The sequence below is a fragment of the Diadema antillarum genome, unplaced genomic scaffold (assembly GCF_040938485.1).
Source record: "Diadema antillarum isolate AM-2024a unplaced genomic scaffold, OU_Dant_1.0 seq00000768_RagTag, whole genome shotgun sequence".
NCBI classification, from domain to species: domain Eukaryota; kingdom Metazoa; phylum Echinodermata; class Echinoidea; order Diadematoida; family Diadematidae; genus Diadema; species Diadema antillarum.
This window is the reverse complement of record NW_027271658.1, coordinates 193687-212884: the sequence shown is the minus strand read 5'-3', so window position 1 is coordinate 212884 and position 19198 is coordinate 193687. Positions and strand designations below refer to the sequence as shown.

Genomic DNA, 19198 nt, shown 5'->3' with positions numbered 1-19198 from the left:
GACCGTCTTGTTAGCATGTGTTGAACAGTGTTTTGTAAAATCACATCGAACCATGTGACATATTGAGTATTACTTCAGTTTATTTGTAGGACTGCTTATGTGAACAAATTGTGTGTAAAGAGATGGGGGAGGGAGGATAGGGAGAGAATGTTCCACTCCTTTCTAATGACAAATTCTCTGGATTTGTACCATCAATACAGGTGTGGAAGCATCTGCTAACCATAGCCAAAGAATTAGTCATATCCTCTCCTATAACCACATTCTTAAATTCATAGATGAATTCATAGATTCTCAACTGGCTGGGAGTGAGAAACTGCAATAATTAAGCAAAGAAAGTGTGTGTGTGTGGGGGGGGGGGGGAGATGGAGCGGATGTCCACCCCTTCCTGTATTGAGTTTTATCAGTTTGGAATTAGAAATTGTGTAATTTGGTGCACATGTATAATTCTCATCCGTTATTGAAGATGGTTCTGCAAGACATCATTCTGAACATTTTCTTGCCGAAATTTTTGTCAAGGATGAATGAATCTAGAATGTAGGACTGACATGACTTAATAGATGGCAGAATTTTAAGAGACCTCTTTGGATTATTTATTTTGAAAGGAAATAGGTTTAAGATACAGCTATGTAGGTATCCTCTAACCAACAACTCAAATAAGGAAAGAGGTTACAGTTTAGTTTCCTCAGTATAGCATACATGGGCTTCTTATCCCATGTTTATAATTGATCTACCTGCCACATTTTTTTTCTTTCTGGGGGTGTGAGAAAACTTGCTGAGCTGTTGAGAGTGAGATGAGTTGCTTGAGAGTGAGACTTGGTAAGTCTGTAGGTAGTACATGTATGCTGTATTCTGCATGCTACGGACACAAAACCTCTGCACACTGCACAGTGAGTGTTCCTTCTGTACATGTACTTCCCATGTGAAGAGGTGTAATGTGTGCAACATATTTGCATGTGTGTAATTTGTACAAGATGTGCACCAGGTTGTAATCCTTGAAACGTGTATTGTGATGTCAATCATTTCCCTCTATTCTTTCAATCAATAAAGAAGACAAGGGAAATAATGAGTATTCCAGAGCTTATACAATCTTTTTATACACCACAAACAAAATCTTATGTGTTCCCCAACATTACCGAGTGAAAAATGCCATAGAACCGCATTTTAAAAGTTCATAGTGGGAAAATGTTCCAGAAAGTAAAGGTCATATTATCCCTTTTGCCAACTTCACAAGATTCTGCATGACTGAAGAATAGTGTCTCTCAATTTCGTGTATGATATTTTACGACAACACACCTCAAAAGATTTTAAAAGAGAAATGAAAAACTAATCTTGTGTCACTTGACAACACACTCCACTTTTGTACCAAGAATAACAGCTGGATTTTTTTTATTTTTATGCATTTTTTTTTTTTTTTGGTCTGAATAAATTCACTGAAAATCTATAGCATTGTTTCCCCTCCATCATTAAGAAGTTTCCAGTTTTATTATTGTGAGGAAAGGTCTGAATTACCTACCTCTACAATATACCAGCTTATGAGAGAGATATAGTTTTCAGGGTTGGAAGAAGGACAGGAGAACTTTAATCTTGTTGTATCAGTTTGCCTGTACGAGGAATTCACAGGGAAAGCTGTAACTATCTATATGAAGGTGGGATGGAACAAAAGAGTTCTCAAGTGAGTAAGCTCACTTCCATTGTCGGTCTATGCTATCGAGACAGAAAATAGTGTGCTTATATGGAGCAAACATACATGAATTCAAGTATAATGGGGCATTTTCTGCTAACAAAGGTTGAAAGAAATGCAAGAAGAAAAGTCAAGGATGAAATTCAATCACCCATATCAAGTAACTCAATGACTGCCCTCCTGCCAATTTTTTGCTTCCTGGCTATATCATGTACTGTCCATTTGGTATTAAGGTATACAAAAACCACTTTCGTTACTAGAGCACATTCTCATAGCCATCGCACATGCTAATTACTCTGTATTAGTACCAGATTTGATGAGTATTATATTGCCCAAGCATCCAGATTTCTTCTAAACAAAATATTACATTTCACAGCATGTCATATATCTTGCTGGTGGCAATGTCATGCTGTTACATTAAGCCTTGCATATATAACAGGCTATATGTAGCTATATGTAGCTGTGTAAGCTTAAACTCTGGAAATATGTTTCATCAGCTTCATGACCTTCCATGTAGTGTTTTGAATGCAAATGTAATTTTGTTGTATGCACTGTAGTGCCATACCCGTGGTATTGCTTTTTTGACACCGAAGTCATATGGTTGAATATCATACAGATAATACCTTCTTAGAGGTGTAATATAATACTTGACATCCTCATAGGAGTTATATTTTCCCAAAGAGATCACATTTTCCTGACGCACGCAGCGCTAAGGGAAAATATTGTCTTGGGGATAAATATAATTCTTATAGACTGTCAAGAGTTATATTAGTACAACGATACATTATGGCAATACGTTATATTATGTGGTCTACACAAATACACCTTTCATTCCAGCCCTGTTGGCTGGCAGCCACATTCTTGAATTATATTATCTGACGAGACGTCACTGCTCGCACTGTAACAATTTCGATCCTTGCATTAGTCATGTGATTGCACTATGACCAATCATCAACCAGTATTTATGTGGACAATCTAAATGTAACAACTTGCAGCACATGATGAGGGAAACTCTGCAGTCTCACCAACTGCTGTATACGCCATATATTTAGCGAGTCTAAATTTTCGTGAATCGAGACTTCCCGACAATTTTGGGAGTGGTTAAATTAGCGATCATGGAGTACTGTACTGAATTGAGAAATGTATACGTGTGTGTCACATTCATATGAGCCACTATTTTTGTGTGTCTTTAATTTCGCGAATAGCATCTGACTTGCGAAATTCGCGAAAATAAAAATGTCGCGAAATATTTGGCGTATACACTATGCTGTGACCCTGCACATCTTTCTAAATTACAACTGCTCATTATGGTTTCATAACATTCTTACATTACAGAAAATTAAAAATACAGCATTACACTCTGGTTATTTGGGGCATGAAGTGTTTAATGATAGGCTGGCAAAATAGTGCTGAGTTTCATGCCATTCCTTGTTCCATAACTGTATATTCCACATATATATAGATTCTAGCTGAAATTATTTGGCTTTTATCCCATCCCTAATAGTCCCAGAAGTAACAACACTCACAAAATGGAGGTATTTTAACATACAAGTAACTGCCAGATACCCAATATCGTAACAATTCTGTAGTATCTATGCTGACCAATGACTTGATTCATACAGAGGAAGAAAAAACAGACAAACAGTGTTATGCATTTGTGTGTTACTGTGGCTTGATCAGTATCATATCTATCCCTGCAGCTTTAGCACACATCATAAGTACATTGAAAAGTACAAAAGGAGGCTGTAAACACTTGATCAAAATGTAAAACAAGACAAAAAACATTAAAAAAAAGGAAGCATAAATCAGGTTTACGGTTCATTCTCCCCAAAGAAAAGTTTGAAGAAGACACAAGCAGAATTACCACAAAAAGTGGTGTGCCATTTTGCAAAAGAAAACAGACAACCATTACTGCAACACCTGCAGATTTTAAAGGCTTCTCCCAATTGTGAAGAATTCTTGTCTTGAGGGTCTGCCTTACACAAACATGCAAACTGGGAGACACAAACATAACAAAACCTAATTAACTCACCCCTACAGAATGAAAATTCAGAAATTGAGCACACGTTAACATTACATTGTTCACTGTGGATTATCTGACCATGTGTCAGGTACACAAACGACAGCAGACAGTCTGGTTATACTGCTACAGATTTCAATTTAATACATCTCAATATTTGTACATGATTTCCACTGAGAAAATTGCACTCTAGTTTCACTGACAAAGACAAAGAATGAAATGCTACTTTGAGTTCACAAGATTTTGTTACAGCTTGATCATATCCACAGCTCTAAATGATTACCTTTTAACATCATCTGAAAGCTTCACTGTGCATTCACAAGAATTAAACAAGCATTCCTACGGATAAAAGAAAATACCAAATTATAGTTTGTTTTGTTTTGTTTTGTGTTTTGTGTTTTTTTTTTTTTTTTTTTTTTGGAGGGGGGGATTGGGATGGATACTGATCTCTTAACTTTTCAGTTGAGTTTGTGACCTTTTAAGTGGCCATTTTGGGAAGCTTATAGCAATAATGATTCCATGGGACAAAGGGCTTTACATCCCCTGTGAAAGCAATAAGGATGAAAGCCTTGCCAACAGGTACTACTTCTATTGCCTGCGGACTTGACGCAAGGACTTAGTGATTTGAACAAAACATAATAGGATAAACAGAATTATATAGGAACACTTTGCACAATTCTATATCCTCCTCCACATCAGCCACAATCATGTTTTAACAGGGGTGCAAAATAATGAATTGAGTGGATTTCACAAGTCCTGGGATAACGTCTAGAGGCTTAGCTTTCCCCAAATTCAAAATTTAGAAGACATTTGTCTTATAACCAGGAAGTCAAATCCATTGTTAAAGTTATCCATGCGAGTTGAAGCATACCCTTGTGAGTGTAGGTACTAACCTGTGTGCTATATACCTGTCTCCATGCACTTGACAGCACAGCCAATACATTTTGCGTGGTTATGACATCATTATCAGCCTCAGCAAATTGTGCCACTCTGTTGCATGCGTGCACAATTAGATAATTTCTCTGAAAGCAATATGATACTGCCATATCTAGTGTGATATAGAGAAACGTACAAAAAATCTGATCAAATTTCAAACTTGCCCCCAACTGTTATCTGTATCTGTTATGAGTATCATTGTAACCCAAGTCAAAACTAAAAGTGACGAACCTTGGAGGTAACTTTGAGGCAACATGTACATTTTTTATGTATGTTTATATAATATTTCTTTTCAAATGAACAGAAACTGAAACCAGGATGTATAGGACACAATGTACAAGATAATCATCATTAAACAAATATTGGGAATGGTCATAGCCTATCTGTGCTGTGACATCTATGTACATGAATATTTACAAATCTCTGACATTCTTACAGCTACTCTTCTCCTGCTGGCAGTGCATCTTCTAATCTCTTGATGAATTTCACTCTGATCTCCGTTTGATTATCTCCTTTAAGGGTGTCCTGGACAAACCTTACACTGACATCCATTTGCACCTGTGCGGGAAAAAAATATGACTGTTATTTGTAAGTGAATCCTTTCATACTGATCAAGTTCTTATTTGTTCATAACTGTGAGAAAATTACTCACTTGTTTGACATATATGTAGGCTTGGTCAGCATTTTGTCTCAGCAAAGCATCAAAATGTTCGATATAATGGCATTAATATTTCATGAACATCACTTGAATGTTGGTCGGTGGCCCTTTGCAATAGATATACTCAATAAAAAGTACAGTAAACCTCGCTTAAGTTGACATCGCATAAGTCGACAACTCGCTTAAGTGGACACGATAGAAAAGTCCCGATTTTTGCCTTTGTTATTCCTTGAAAATTTCCTCGTATTAGTTGACATTTATAAGTCGACAACTCGCGTAAGTCGACATGATTTTCAGTGCCAACTGAACTGAAATACGTGTTAATTCCCTCGTCTAAGTCGACATAATTTTTTCGCTCAAATTCTTATCGCAGTTCTCTGAAAAAGAATTGTTTTCCCGCTCCGATTCGCAGCATTTCTTCTCGCTAATTCGCTAGTGTACGGCGCGGTAGCGTTCCCGCCATGCATCCATTGTCTTGTACGCCTGAATAGAAAGGGTATACACTCATTTACACTGGAGTACTACACATAGAGTTACCAGTGTTTGTGTCTGTGTGTATCGTTTGGTGCAGGTCAGTGTGATGCAACTTATGGTGCAAACGTCAAAATCAATCAAATGCAGATGTATCAAATCACACGCAACTTTGCATTTAAACGCAAGTGCGTTCCTGAAAAGACTTGCGTTTGATGATCATATGAAACTAGAAAATAATTTTACGAACCTGAAACATTTAAACGCAACTCTAAAAATCAAATGCAAGTCCATCACATCATGTAACGCTGTATTTAAATGCAAGAGCGTTGCTGAAAAGACTTGCAGTTTTCGTACGAAACTGGAAACTGCGTTCAAACGCATCTCTAAAACTCTACGGAAGTGCGTTGTTGTTGAAAAGACTTGCACTATCTTTTTATTTTGTACGCAAAATTAAGAATTAAACGCCACTCTGAAAATCAAATGCAAGTCCATCAAATCACACGGAATGCTGAAAAGACTTACGTTTGATAATCATACGAAACTAGAAAATTGTAGGAAACTAAAACTCAATTAAACGTAACTCTAAAAATCAAATGCAAGTCCATCAAATCACATCACGCAACGCTGTATTTAAACGCAAGAGTGTTGCAGAAAAGACTTGCGGTTTTCGTACGAAACTAGAAACTGCGGTTAAACGCATCTCTAAAACTCTACAGAAGTGAGTTAGTGTTGAAAAGACTTGCATTATTTTTTTATTTCGTACGCAAATTTAAAATATCAAACGGAACTTTCGCCGTGACCGAACTTAGTCTGCACTCGCAGGGGAAAGACATCGCAACATTTACACGTTTCAAACTACCGAAACGCACGCTGCTTCGCGAAATGTCAATGAAAAAATGGTAACAAATAATTGTTACAGTTCGCTTTGCCAAAGGTTTAAATCTCAGTCCAAAGTTGAATTAGTCCCACAATGGAAGAAGTTTGTTTTTACGAAGGTTAGTTAATCCGAAAATAAGATGTCATTTTTCGGATTAACAAACTTTCCTTGTTTCTTTTTTTTTGTTCAGACGGGCCCGCGCCGTACAGAGCGGTAATGTTGCGAATCGGAGCGCGAGAACAATTCATTTTCAGGATTCCCGCTGTCTCAAAATCTCTCTAGAGGTTTGGGAATTGTGCGTTGTCCTTCCTAATCCGCGGAGATTTATGCATGAACTACAACATTATTGTTGCTAATGTCAGTAGGCATATTTTGACGGCAAAAGGAGTAAGATTTAGATAGCGATCCGCATCGTGATCCAAATCTTACTCTGTACAGGGGAAATTAGTTTTCACTTATAAGTCGACAAAATGTCGACTTACGCGCGACTTTCGCATAAGTCGACGTGTTTTGCTCAGTCCCGATTATGTCGACTTACGCGAGGTTGACTGTAGTTCACAATGATAGCAAACTTGCATGGTAAAAACAAGGGGGCTCTTTGGATTAGTTTGTTGCTGTGGAATATCCCTTCACTGTGAGTCAATGTTCTATGAGATCTCTACACAATGGACCAAAGTGAGTAACTTGAATGACTTGTTGAAATGACTCTTCCAGTTGACTACAGAGGACTGGATGTAACTTTGATCTCAGATTGTGTTTAGTAGGAGGCAGATCAAATCAACTGGTACTCTATTGTGCTCAGACATGACACATTTCAACATCAGGACTTACAACAACAGGCTCTGCTGTCCAGTGGACATTACTTGGTATAGAGAAATTACTTGGCATGGCATCCCTTGATAAAAATGGTCTGTTTAATACACCACATCTATTACATGCATTGAGGATTTTTAGATGATTTACACAGAACAGTTTGGCTATTATATATCAATTGAATAAGAACATAGCATGTTTACAAATAGTAATCAGTGATGTGATTCCTATTTCACTTCCTGATCTAAATACCATAATGGTTTTGTTTCCTTGTTTATCATCACAACACTGCCACCTGCAAACCTGTTTGAACCTAACATATTGTAAGATTGGCGACTCTGGGTGACAACTCACCGTTTCCAGGGCACCCCTGATGACACCACACAGTACGTTGGAATAGTTCAGGTTGCTGTGGTCTTCTGGAAGCTCCACAAAGTCAGTCAAAGGGTTAGTGTCCATCAGCAAGGAGAATTCATCACCAGCTGCACTCCAGTTTGAGATGCTGGGGGTAACTCCCAGGAACATGCGGAACCCAGACTGGACAGAGAGAGGGAAACCAAAATAGGCAGCAGCATCATGTAGCAGCATCTGGTTGATAACACTGTGACACATTAAGGGGATGGTATAGTATGGGTGGAGATGAGGACTGGGCTTCTAACCTTTTGCAAGATACCAAGAAATAAGTTATGAAATAGTACAGAACTTATCATTCTAATAGGAGGAATTCAAGTTTATTTGATGAAAATCGGTTTTGAAAAACAAAGTGCAAAAAAAGTGATCCTAATAAAAGATGGGTCCCACCTTTTATTAGGATTGCTCTGTTTTGCTATCTCAGCCATTAAACAACCAATTTTCACCAAATAAACATTGAATTCCTCTCGGAATTACATGCTCTTTCACATTCTATAAGAGGTTTCTCTTTATCTCATCAAAAAATGTTAGAAACCTGACGTTAGGTCTCAACCAAAACTATATGATCCTTTAACATCTTTACCAATGTGCCAGTACTCGTTCCTAAATGTTTTCAAACATGGACCATTCAAAGAATAAACAACATCTTACAAAGACAAACACTATCCACAGATACACACTGATACTGAATTTAACAGATTATTTTGGAAATGCCGGTTCATGCGTAAAGGATAGAGGTTGGCCAGGGGTGCAAATGCCCACAGACTGCCATACAATCATGACTTCTGTCTGCAGTCCATTACAAGATGTCTGGAGATGAGACAGTTTCTTTATTTCTTCCAACAAAAGATGAAAATCTTCATAATAGCATTATTACCCAGGAGAGATATAACTGTACGTAATTAACAGAATGTGAAAAGTCTGATCATAGCTCTTGGTGGTTGGGTCTAATTTGTCTGACATTAAATGGTCCTGAACAACTGAGTCACAATTGTCTGTCTGTGTGTGTGTGTGTGTGGGTGGGTGTGTGTGTGTGTGTGGGGGGGGGGTTCAAACACATGCTAGGAGGTGGAGGAAAGCAGACCCCCCCCCCCCACCACACACACACACACACACACACACACACACACTTCCAACCTCCCAATCATTGTAGGATCAAATTAGTTCATGGCTATTAAAATGAGATGTGTGAAATGAGGAAAGCTGGTTGTGACACAGATTTCATCTATAACAATGAGGATATCCCCAAGCAGGAAGGAAGTTTCATCAATTGACAGAACTCTGTCTTCCTCTATAGTGGAAAATCTGTACACCAGTGGGCAATGTCCCATTCTATATTCTCTTCGTGCATGCTAGCTTCAATGACATGGTTGTCACACCAAAATGGAAGCACTGTACTACTTACTAATAGACATGATGAAACCAAACCTGCAAAACCAAAACCAAATACATACGGTACAAAAGCTTGTAAATCTTTAAAACAACCAGTATACTGTATAATATATACATATATACATGGGCGTCGATTTGTTTTCATGATAGGGGTGGGGGGGGGGGGGCAAAACTTGGAAGCCAATGTGCAAGGGAATGGAGTGACTGAGCGGGGAAGGTTGTCGATGGGGGTATCTCCCTCCCACATGAGGGAGATCAGACCTGAAATTCAGCAAATCTGATAAAGAGTTATGGTGAAATATTCCGATTTTTTTCTCTATGAAAAAAAAAGGAAAAAAAACATTCAAGAAGCTGTGAATGGTTAAATCGTGATATCTCAGCTCTTGTTTTACATGTGGGTCATCACTTAGTACTAAGCCTATGGGGGAGAAGAGGAGGGTGTGGGAGGGGGATACCCCCTCCCACCGGACAGAGCTTTTGCATTTTGAGAATTGAAATGAAATGATCTGATGCACACTTTTTGTTGAATTAACTTGTAAATTCCCAAAGTGTACTACAATATGTACATGTAAGTCTACAGAAATCGACCATGCAAGTGAAGGGTCAGGTATCCCTGCCTCATTCGAGGGAGCTTTTACATTTTTAGAATTGAAATTAAACTATCTGGTGCATGCTTTTTGATGGAATATCCGGAAATTTGTCAATTGTCAAAGAAGAGAAGTTCGTCTGTGGAGGGAGACCAAGCGGGGGAAGGATGTGGGAGGGGATATTTTCCCTTCTACATGAGGGAGCGCTTGCATTTTTATGATTGCAGTTCAACTATCTGGTACACACTTTTGATGGTATATTTCAAAAATTGTCGATCCCCAGTGTAGCCATCTGTGCATGGAGGGGAGCTAAGCAGGGGGAGGGCGTGGGAGGAGGTATTCCACAACCCCTCCCTCCCATACAAGAGAGATTTTGCAGTATATGAGTATATAACATTTGAAACCAGGCCAGCCTCTTGACATGCATACACAAGTATGAGTGTCAGCGGAGACTCGTCCACTCACAAATACGATCTGATTTTTTTCAACAGTGTGCTATCTGAGCCCACAGTACATTGTATTACAAACTAGTAGCGGTTAACAGTCACTGGTTTGTAGAATTCTTGGCTAGCAGTACAACAGTGAATATTATGCACTGGACCTAACAGAGATCCCTATTCAAACGGAACATGTGCATGACATTACAACCAGTATAGGTGAATTTCCAATGTTTTTTGGGTCACCCCAAAGTAGTACATACCAAAAAAGTTGATGTGGCAACTCAAAAAAAAAAAAACAGGGATGTGAAACACAAGTTTTGATATCTTCATCTGTATTTTGAAAAATAGTAAATAGTTTGTAAAAAAAGATTGATGCGGCGCCCAAATTGGATGTGTGTAAGGATGAGAAACTACTTTCTGTGTTTTACTTGGCCTTATTTCTAGTCTGAACTTGCAAAGACAGAGTGATACTTACCTTGGCAATGATGTCTGCTGTTTCTCTGAAGTCATTACACCTGCCAACCCCTGACCTAGCTAGGAAATCTTCCACCAGACGAATGCCAATGTTGTAGCCCCTGACAGAATGTATTATTTTGGAAGAAGAGGTCATTCATGAATATTTGAGATCAACTCAACATTGCTATTATAAGATGTTAAAGGGATGGTTCAGTATTGGTGGAGATGAGAATTGGGCTTTAACTTTTTTGCGAGATACCAAGAAAACAAGGAGAAGTAGAAATTACGCGGTGCGTAATATATGTCCCCGCCGGAAGTAGCATTTTGTAGCAAAATGTACAATATAGGTCAAAAATCAAGGTCAAAGAAGTCAAAGGTCAAAATTCTGTGTAGAAGTTTTGAAGCCCTCACCTAGTGCCATCACATAAAGCAAACGGAATCGAAATCGGGTTAGAAATGGCGGAGTAGCATTTTGTAGCCAATGTACAATATAGGTCAAAAATCAAGGTCAAAGAAGTCAAAGGTCAAAATTCTGTGTAGAAGTTTTGAAGCCCTCACCTAGTGCCATCACATAAAGCAAACGGAATCAAAATCGGGTTAGAAACGGCGAAGGAGTAGCATTTTGTAGCAAAATGTGCAATACAGGTCAAAAATCAAGGTCAAAGGTCAAAGAAGTCAAAGGTCAAAATTCTGTGTACAAGATTTGAAGCCCTCACTTAGTGCCATCACATAAAGCAAACAGAATCGAAATCGGGTTATAAATGGCGAAGGAGTAGCATTTTGTAGCAAAATGTACAATATAGGTCAAAGGTCAAGGTCAAAGGTAACAAATGAAATTCTGTGTAGAAGTTTCACAGCTCCCATGTAGTGCTATCATACAAAGCAAACAGAATCAAAATTGGCTCATAAATGACAGAGAAGTAGCAAATTGAACATTTTGATCACACACGGACGCACACACGGACGCACGGACACACACACGGACACACGCACGGACACACACACGTACGGAGCCCGTTTCATAGTCCCCTGCTCGAACTCGTTCGGCGGGGACAACAGATTGTGAAATAGTACAGAGCATACCATTTTAAGATGAATTCAAAGTTTATTTGATGAAAATTGGGTTTGGAATAGCTGAAACATCCAAAAACACAGTTAAACAAAACGATCGTAATAAAATGTGGGTCCCACACTTTATTAGGATCGCTCTGTTTTGGATATCTCAGCCATTTCAAAATCAATTTTCATCAAATAAACATTGAAATCCTCGTGGAATTACATGCTCTTTCATATTTCATAAGAGGTTTCTCACTATCTCACCAAAAAATTATAAAAACCTGAAGTTAAGTCTCAACCAAAACTATACGATCCCTTTCAGAACCATACGTAACACACTGAGATAAAGATTCTCTGGAAGCAAGATGGATATTATCTAGTATGTTATCATAGAAACTATGATAAATAATGGGGCCATAACAACACATTTTTGATGACACAGAAGAGAATGACAACCTCATGACATCACAATATGAGCACTTCAAAAGTATCCCTCCTCTCTGCATGATTGCAAACCGGGTAGCAACTGTTTACACTGTGACCAATACCTGAACATATTTGCAATGGCACACTAAAGAATTCACAAAATGAGGTGTAATTAGTAAACACAAATCAAGTGAAATTAATTAGCAAAGCTGTTCTCATAAAGTCTGAATGTAACATTGTAGTAAATCTTGAAAACTGTATGAGAGCAAATTCAAACATGGTTCATACTGAATTTAAGAAATGGAGGCATTATTTTACACTTTTAAAATGTATACTCTATAAAGAAGTTCTGTACCTCTACCTGGTAATCAATATCATAAAATCAGTGCAATACACAAATTTGTAGAAATTCACCAAAATTTAGCAAAAATGTTGCTCTGAGCGGTGAATTTACACATACTTGTCAAATCATCGAAAAATTATGCTCTGAGAGATAATTTGATGGAAGTGTCATGATTGTGACTCATACACAACTTAGGCAACATCCTAAGTTTTCAATGCATGCTTATGTGTGCATCTTTCATTGTAGGTAATATCATTACCCTTGTCTCTAAACTTCATTTAAAAAAAAAATAAAAACTTACATTGTACTTATAAGATAGTTCAATTCCTAATCAACATCATCTTTTGACATGTCAGGAGTACTTACTGAACTTGAAATTACTTTTAATAAAGATAAAGAAAAAAATAATGTTCCTAAAAAACCCCACAAATTTCTTTGTCCATATCAGGGCAATTCCCCCCCCCCCCAACCCCCCCCCGGGCTAAATACTGGTAGTGGTAAGGTTAGAGTAAAAATTAGGGTTACAGTTAGGTTTAGAGTCAGAGTTTGGGTTAGGGTAAGGATTAGGTTCAGGATTAGGATTAGGGATAGGGTCAGGGGAAGGGTCTGGGATAATTGCCCAGGGGGGTAATTGCCCTAGACCCTCTTTGTCTCCATCTGTCAAGAAAAAAAAATCACCAACTATCTGAAAAACTTATTGTTCTGGTGAATGTGTCCTGTACATTGGCTATGAAGCAATGGTCTTACATTTTGTCGAGCTGCTTGTTGACTTCTTCATCACTCTCATAATCCTTGACCAGCTGAGAGACCAGGGCACCATATGTTAAAGTAAACAATTCTTGACTCTGCAATACAATGGAGTGTGGATGTTTTTAAGAATTCATGGTCACAGTTCACTCAGAGGTAAACCATCATAGATATAAGAGAGGGGGGGGGGGGGGGGGGTCGCAATCACCTGAGTATTGCAAGTTCACCTTCCACGCATGTGACTTCTACCTGAGAACATTGCAAACTTGGGGGGGGGGGGGGCAACTTTGAGGGCTTCTATGGGGGCAAGGTATTCATATACATAACATCACTCTTAAAAATACCTGCCAAGTCTGTCTACTATAAATAACCTTGAAAGTGCATTACTAATGTATTTACTCAGAGTATTTCCAGGTTTAAACTAGAAATATCACTGAAGGCGATTAATACCCCCGCCCCGTTACGACAGTCTTACCCAAGGAATGATCTTTCCTTGATCTTCTGCCATTTAAATGCTGTTACCATGGCAACGCAGCTTCCGACACGTCCGAAAAATATATCTTGCACATCTTCCCACCAAGACTATTGTGTGTGCCACATTTCATAAGCTTTTGTCAAAAACTGAGGAAGTAGTTCAATCCACAAGATCTTTCTTTGATCTTCCGCCATTAATATGCCGTTACCATGGCAACGCAGCTTCCGACACATCCAAAAAATATGTCTTGCACATCTTCCCACCAAGACCAAGTGTGTGCCACATTTCATAAGCTTTGGTCAAAAAACTGAGGAAGTAGTTAAATCCGCAAGATCTTTCCTTGATCTTCTGCCATTAATATGCCGTTACCATGGCAACGTACTTTCGGGTACTGTCAAAAAATGCGTCTTGCACATCTACAACCAAAGGCACACATCTGTACCAAGTTTCATGGAAATTGGGCAAAAACTGAGGAAGTAGTTTGCAACACAAAATTTTCCATCATTTTGGCTCATAATATGTGAGCTGTTACCATGGCAACATACTTTTTGTCACTGTCAAGAAATGTGTCATGCTGACCTATATCCTAAGACAAACATTCAATATGAATTCCATGAGAATTGGAAGAACACTGATGAAGCAGTTTTGCCATGAAGCATTTTGCCCTATATTTTACCAATAACATGCCGTTACCATGGCAACGCACTTTTTGCCACTGCGGAAATATGTGTCTTGCACATTAAGATATTCAGATGAACATCTGTACCTAATTTCATAAAAATTGATCAAAAACTGTGGGAGGAGTTCGCGACGCAAGATTTGTACCCATTTTTGCCCATAATATGCTGTTACCATGGCAACGTACTTTTGGGTACTGTCAAAAAATACGTCTTGCACATCTACAACCCAAGGCACACATCTGTGCCAAGTTTTATGGGAATCGGTTGAAAACTGAGGAAGTAGTTCGCGATGTAAGATTTGCAACGGACCGACCGCCCGCCCGACCGCCCGCCCGACCGACCGCCCGACCGACCGCCCGACCGCCCGACCGTCCGCTGATTCCTATATACCCCCTTCAAACTTCGTTTGGCGGGGGTATAACAATATTATTTTCCTTTTTTGAAATAGGGAGTTCTATGGTCCTTGTATTGTACATAAATTGTCACCCTTGTGATAATGCACTGGGTTTGGTGTCTAATCTAACCATGTGTTTTCAAGAAGACGAAGAAAATGTGTTGCCTGGATCTGCCACGAACAAGGTAGAAACTACAGTCACCAACCTATATTATATGTTTGATGATAATGGCATGACTCTGCAAATCATACAACAAGAACACTGAAATGTAGGCAGTACTCCTCAAGAGCAAAGGGAGTGCTTTTCAAAGTGCACAAGTCATGCCATATGGACAAGGGGAGATAATTTTTTACACGTTAGACCTGGAAAACGATGTGAGGGCAGAAGAACAGTTGTACATTAAATTTCCTGACACATTGGTAGGCAGTGCTGCATTGCAGGTGCAGTCAGAGAGGCTAATAAACAGAGAGTTAATTTCACGTTATCTTCATCTTTATTTCTATTCCTTTTTATTAGTACGTAGGCGACTCCCATTAAAATGAAGTCCTTGGGACTGGCAGTTTTCTGTCAATATATGTCAAATTTCATGACATACAATTGTAAATCCCAACAGATAAGGACATAGAGATATACAGATGATGATTTTGTGACCTGAATTTTTACCTTGCTGTACTGAGAATTTTGTTATAACCCTGTTCATTATAACAGGAGTACACATTGCTCCTTGTCTGCTCCAAATTTGTGACACCATTTCTTACTGAGGTGATGCAACTGCTATTCAATCAGATCAATTACTAGGAATTGGCCAAAGAGGATGGCAGGTGAAAGAAATGGAAGATCCCAAGTGGCAAACTTACAATTTTCCGGGGATCGGTGGTCCTACTGCTCTGTCGTGACATTCTGTCAACTCTCAGAATAGTTGTAATACAGTCTTCTGCTTGTGTTCCTGTGGATTTATTCGAAAATGAATGATGCACGTGTTTGAGTTCAATACTATTCCAATCATGATGGTATAAAATGCACATAAACACAGTGACTGTTATACAAGCCTGAAAAAAAAAAAATAAACAGCATTACTAGAAAAGATTAACTGTCATTAATTTTGATGATAGGGTGTTCTCTACTGTTTTCTACAGCAATTCAATCTTGGAGTTGGAGGTCACCGAGTTTGATCCCATTGACAAATCTCAACAAGGTACCACCTGAAAGAGCACATCTTGATCAATGGATATCATGAAAAAAAGTCTCAACACTGCCTGTGGCTGTGTGCTGTACTCCCTGGAAAATGTTGGACTAAGCTGAGCTTGCTCATAAATCATAAATCATATACTGTATGCGCTGTTATTTTCACGAACAGATATTTTCGCTAATGACAAGGTCATACACATTTTCGAGAGATATTGTTTTCGCGAATCGACGCCGACACTTACATTAATGCTCTATTATCAAAGCGCATGGAGACATTTTCGCATGTTGTTCAATTCATGATCCAACTGTGACTCGCGAAATTCGTGAAAATTAAACCCTCGTGAAAATAACAGCTTATACAGTAAACAAGACCTAGGGGGTGGTATTCTGAAAATCTTCCTAAGTTTATTCCTAAGACAGAAAGTTAGGAAGTGCCTAGGAAAGACAGAATTGGTATTGTGAAATGTCTTCCTACAAAAGCTGTAGGAACTTCTTAACCCGTTGAGGACGAGTCCCGAATATACTCGGGCAAGTGTCTATGGGAAAAGCGTGTTGTAGCAAAATCAAACTGTCCTCAACAGGTTAATGCAAATTAAGTCATCCTTATCCCCTATCCCCTTAAGCCAATACAAAATGTCTTATCATAAGGAACCAAACAATGACAATAATGTATGATTATGATGGTGTGTATGCTCACACTTTGTGCGTAGATTTTACGAAGTGTCCTACTCCTAGTATACATGTATAGTAAAACCATCAGTTTTTTGGACACTTGGCCTTTTCTGCAAAATTTGTTCAACTTGAATAATACATACAAAATTATACCTATAACAATGTATGTTAAAATCTTCAACAAACTACTTTTTCTCAGTATTGATTTTGTTAATATATGCATCATTTTCACAAAATCCCCAAATATTATCACAGGTCTTGAAAATCCCCCAGAATTCAGACACGCGCTATGCGTGTTCAATGTCAATACGCATAAAAGGCCGCTGAAAAATCTCGCAACAGAACGGCGTGATTTTTCAATTTTTAGCGCTTTTTCGGCGACCCTGATTCTTAACACGGGACCTAATTTGTGCGCGTCGTGGAAAAGTTGCGCTGATTCTGCATTTTTGACGGCAAAATTTGGGATTTTAGATGGATTTTTGGAAATAACTAGGGCACTTTCTTGTGGTGAATGAGTGTGCCAGTATGTGAAATGATGTGATATGCATGTGTTGTGACAGTAGAATTCGCTGGCTTGTGATAAGTGTCCGGATTCTGGAGGCCGGCCGAAAACTGCTGGGTTTTTTTTACTCTATGTGTGGTATGCATGTCTAGAGCATCTCGCTGTAAGTTTAGCAGTACAGATCTATTACCAAATACTGTAAAACAAGATATATTCGCGGCATGAAATTTTCACAAATTGGAGCCGACGGCCTTTTTTGCGGCATGAAATTTTCGTGCATTGCCACTGGCATTCAATGCATAGAATAGAAACTCTAGGTCTAGATCCCTGTAGACGAGAACTTTCGCGTGCATTTTAATTTCGCGAATCTTGGTGCTCACAAAATTCACAAAATTAAAATGCACGCGAACATTCCTCGTTTTACAGTATGTTGTATGTACTTGCCATGAATAGCTAGCGTCATTGAGCACTAGATGGCTCTCTCGCGCAAATACATCGTTTTCTGCACACGCAGTGCTCAACTCTTCGCGATGATCGCTAACTGTAGCAGTTATGACAGGGTGCATTGATATCATTCTTTTCAAAAGTAATACGGCCCTATGTCAAACGACATGTTCGAATCACAAACCTGAACTACTTTTGCCTTCCTTGTACGTTGGTTTAAGTCTGCTACGAACCGCTAAGGTAGCCCGAGGAGGACGATCTGGTAGCACGCCAAGTCGAAATTTCGCACTTATTTGTCGTGACCTTGGTGTATTTTGTACTTAATCCACATTGCGCAAAATATGGCAATGTCGAAACTTATCTTTTTTCAAAATTGAAGTGTTTTCTGATTTTTTGAAAGGAAGATTTATCGACCCCAAGTAAGCCCATGTGGTAAGAACGGTACATGAAATGGACCTTGCAATGCCTGTTTCAGTGAAATTGGCTGCCCGATCGCGCAGCCCGTGGAGAGCTTCACGGTTGCTCCCACGGGAGTCGTTATAGGTGTTGTGTGATTTACGCCTGCCCGCGGACACCGCGCGGCGGCCGCGCGCTGGCTCGGCGCTAGCGAGCTCTCTACTTATGAATATGATGATGGGCGAATCGAAGCCACCGCTACGACAGGCCTACCTGTATGCGAAAAGTTATTAAAATGCGAGATTTTTCCAAGAAAATGAAAAGATGGACTGATTTAAACACTGTTCATGTGTATGTTACATATCAATCTACGGATAATTGATCTCATTTCATGGTTCGGTGAAAATCTAATTTTCTTATGATGAAGGCTACGGCATGAACGGGCTCACAGCCACATACTGCCACAATTACTCTAAATAAATTTATAAACAATGGTCGTAGCAGTCCTCCCAGCCCGACACCAATCTCTTCCCTATTAAAATAAAGAATGTAAACTGTCCATTCACCCACCACGCACGGAGTTACTACTATTACTAATATTTTACTAACATTGTTAAATGTTAGATAGATCTAGGCCTGTAAGTTTTAGGTAGGATCACATACAACTTGAAGAAACGACCAAAAGTCTCAACAGGACTACCTACTACTTCCATATCACACTGATCTGATGCTGAAGAGAGCTAACGTTAGAGAGAGGTGCCTGAATGTCAATGATACGATACTATAAATTATAATAGGCCTGATTTAAAGGTTTTAACAACATGCCACACAAAATCTAGCACATGGGACTGACAAGTGACATCAAACATCAATGACAGTGACCTCATACCTCTGGGCTGGGTAAAACAAACAAAGAAAAACAAATCCACTGGTAAGTCAATAATTCTACAATACTGGGAAACAGAGGCTGTATGTCAACTACCTTCCCCTCTAGCTCAGTTGGTACACTATTCCATCAAAAACTGAAGATATTTCTCGCCACACAGTTCCTTTCGTCGTCCGTGTCGTTCCGCGGGTAGGTGTGGGGCGTACGTACGCGTATACATCAATCATATGGGGCCGGGGATAT

The 19198-nt window shown here is 39.0% G+C and overlaps 1 protein-coding gene across 1 annotated transcript; it reads right to left on the bottom strand.

Moving 5' to 3' along the window:
• Positions 1-3058: 3058 nt before the first annotated feature.
• LOC139738801 (trafficking protein particle complex subunit 3-like) lies at positions 3059-19141 on the bottom strand. The gene is made up of 6 exons (XM_071649439.1): positions 19052-19141; positions 15725-15813; positions 13318-13415; positions 10765-10864; positions 7814-7996; positions 3059-5195 (listed from the first exon to the last, which is right to left on the bottom strand). Exons 2-6 carry the CDS (start codon positions 15764-15766, stop codon positions 5076-5078), a joined length of 543 nt encoding a protein of 180 aa, XP_071505540.1. The 5' UTR covers positions 15767-15813; positions 19052-19141; the 3' UTR covers positions 3059-5075.
• Between the last annotated feature and the right edge of the window lie 57 nt (positions 19142-19198).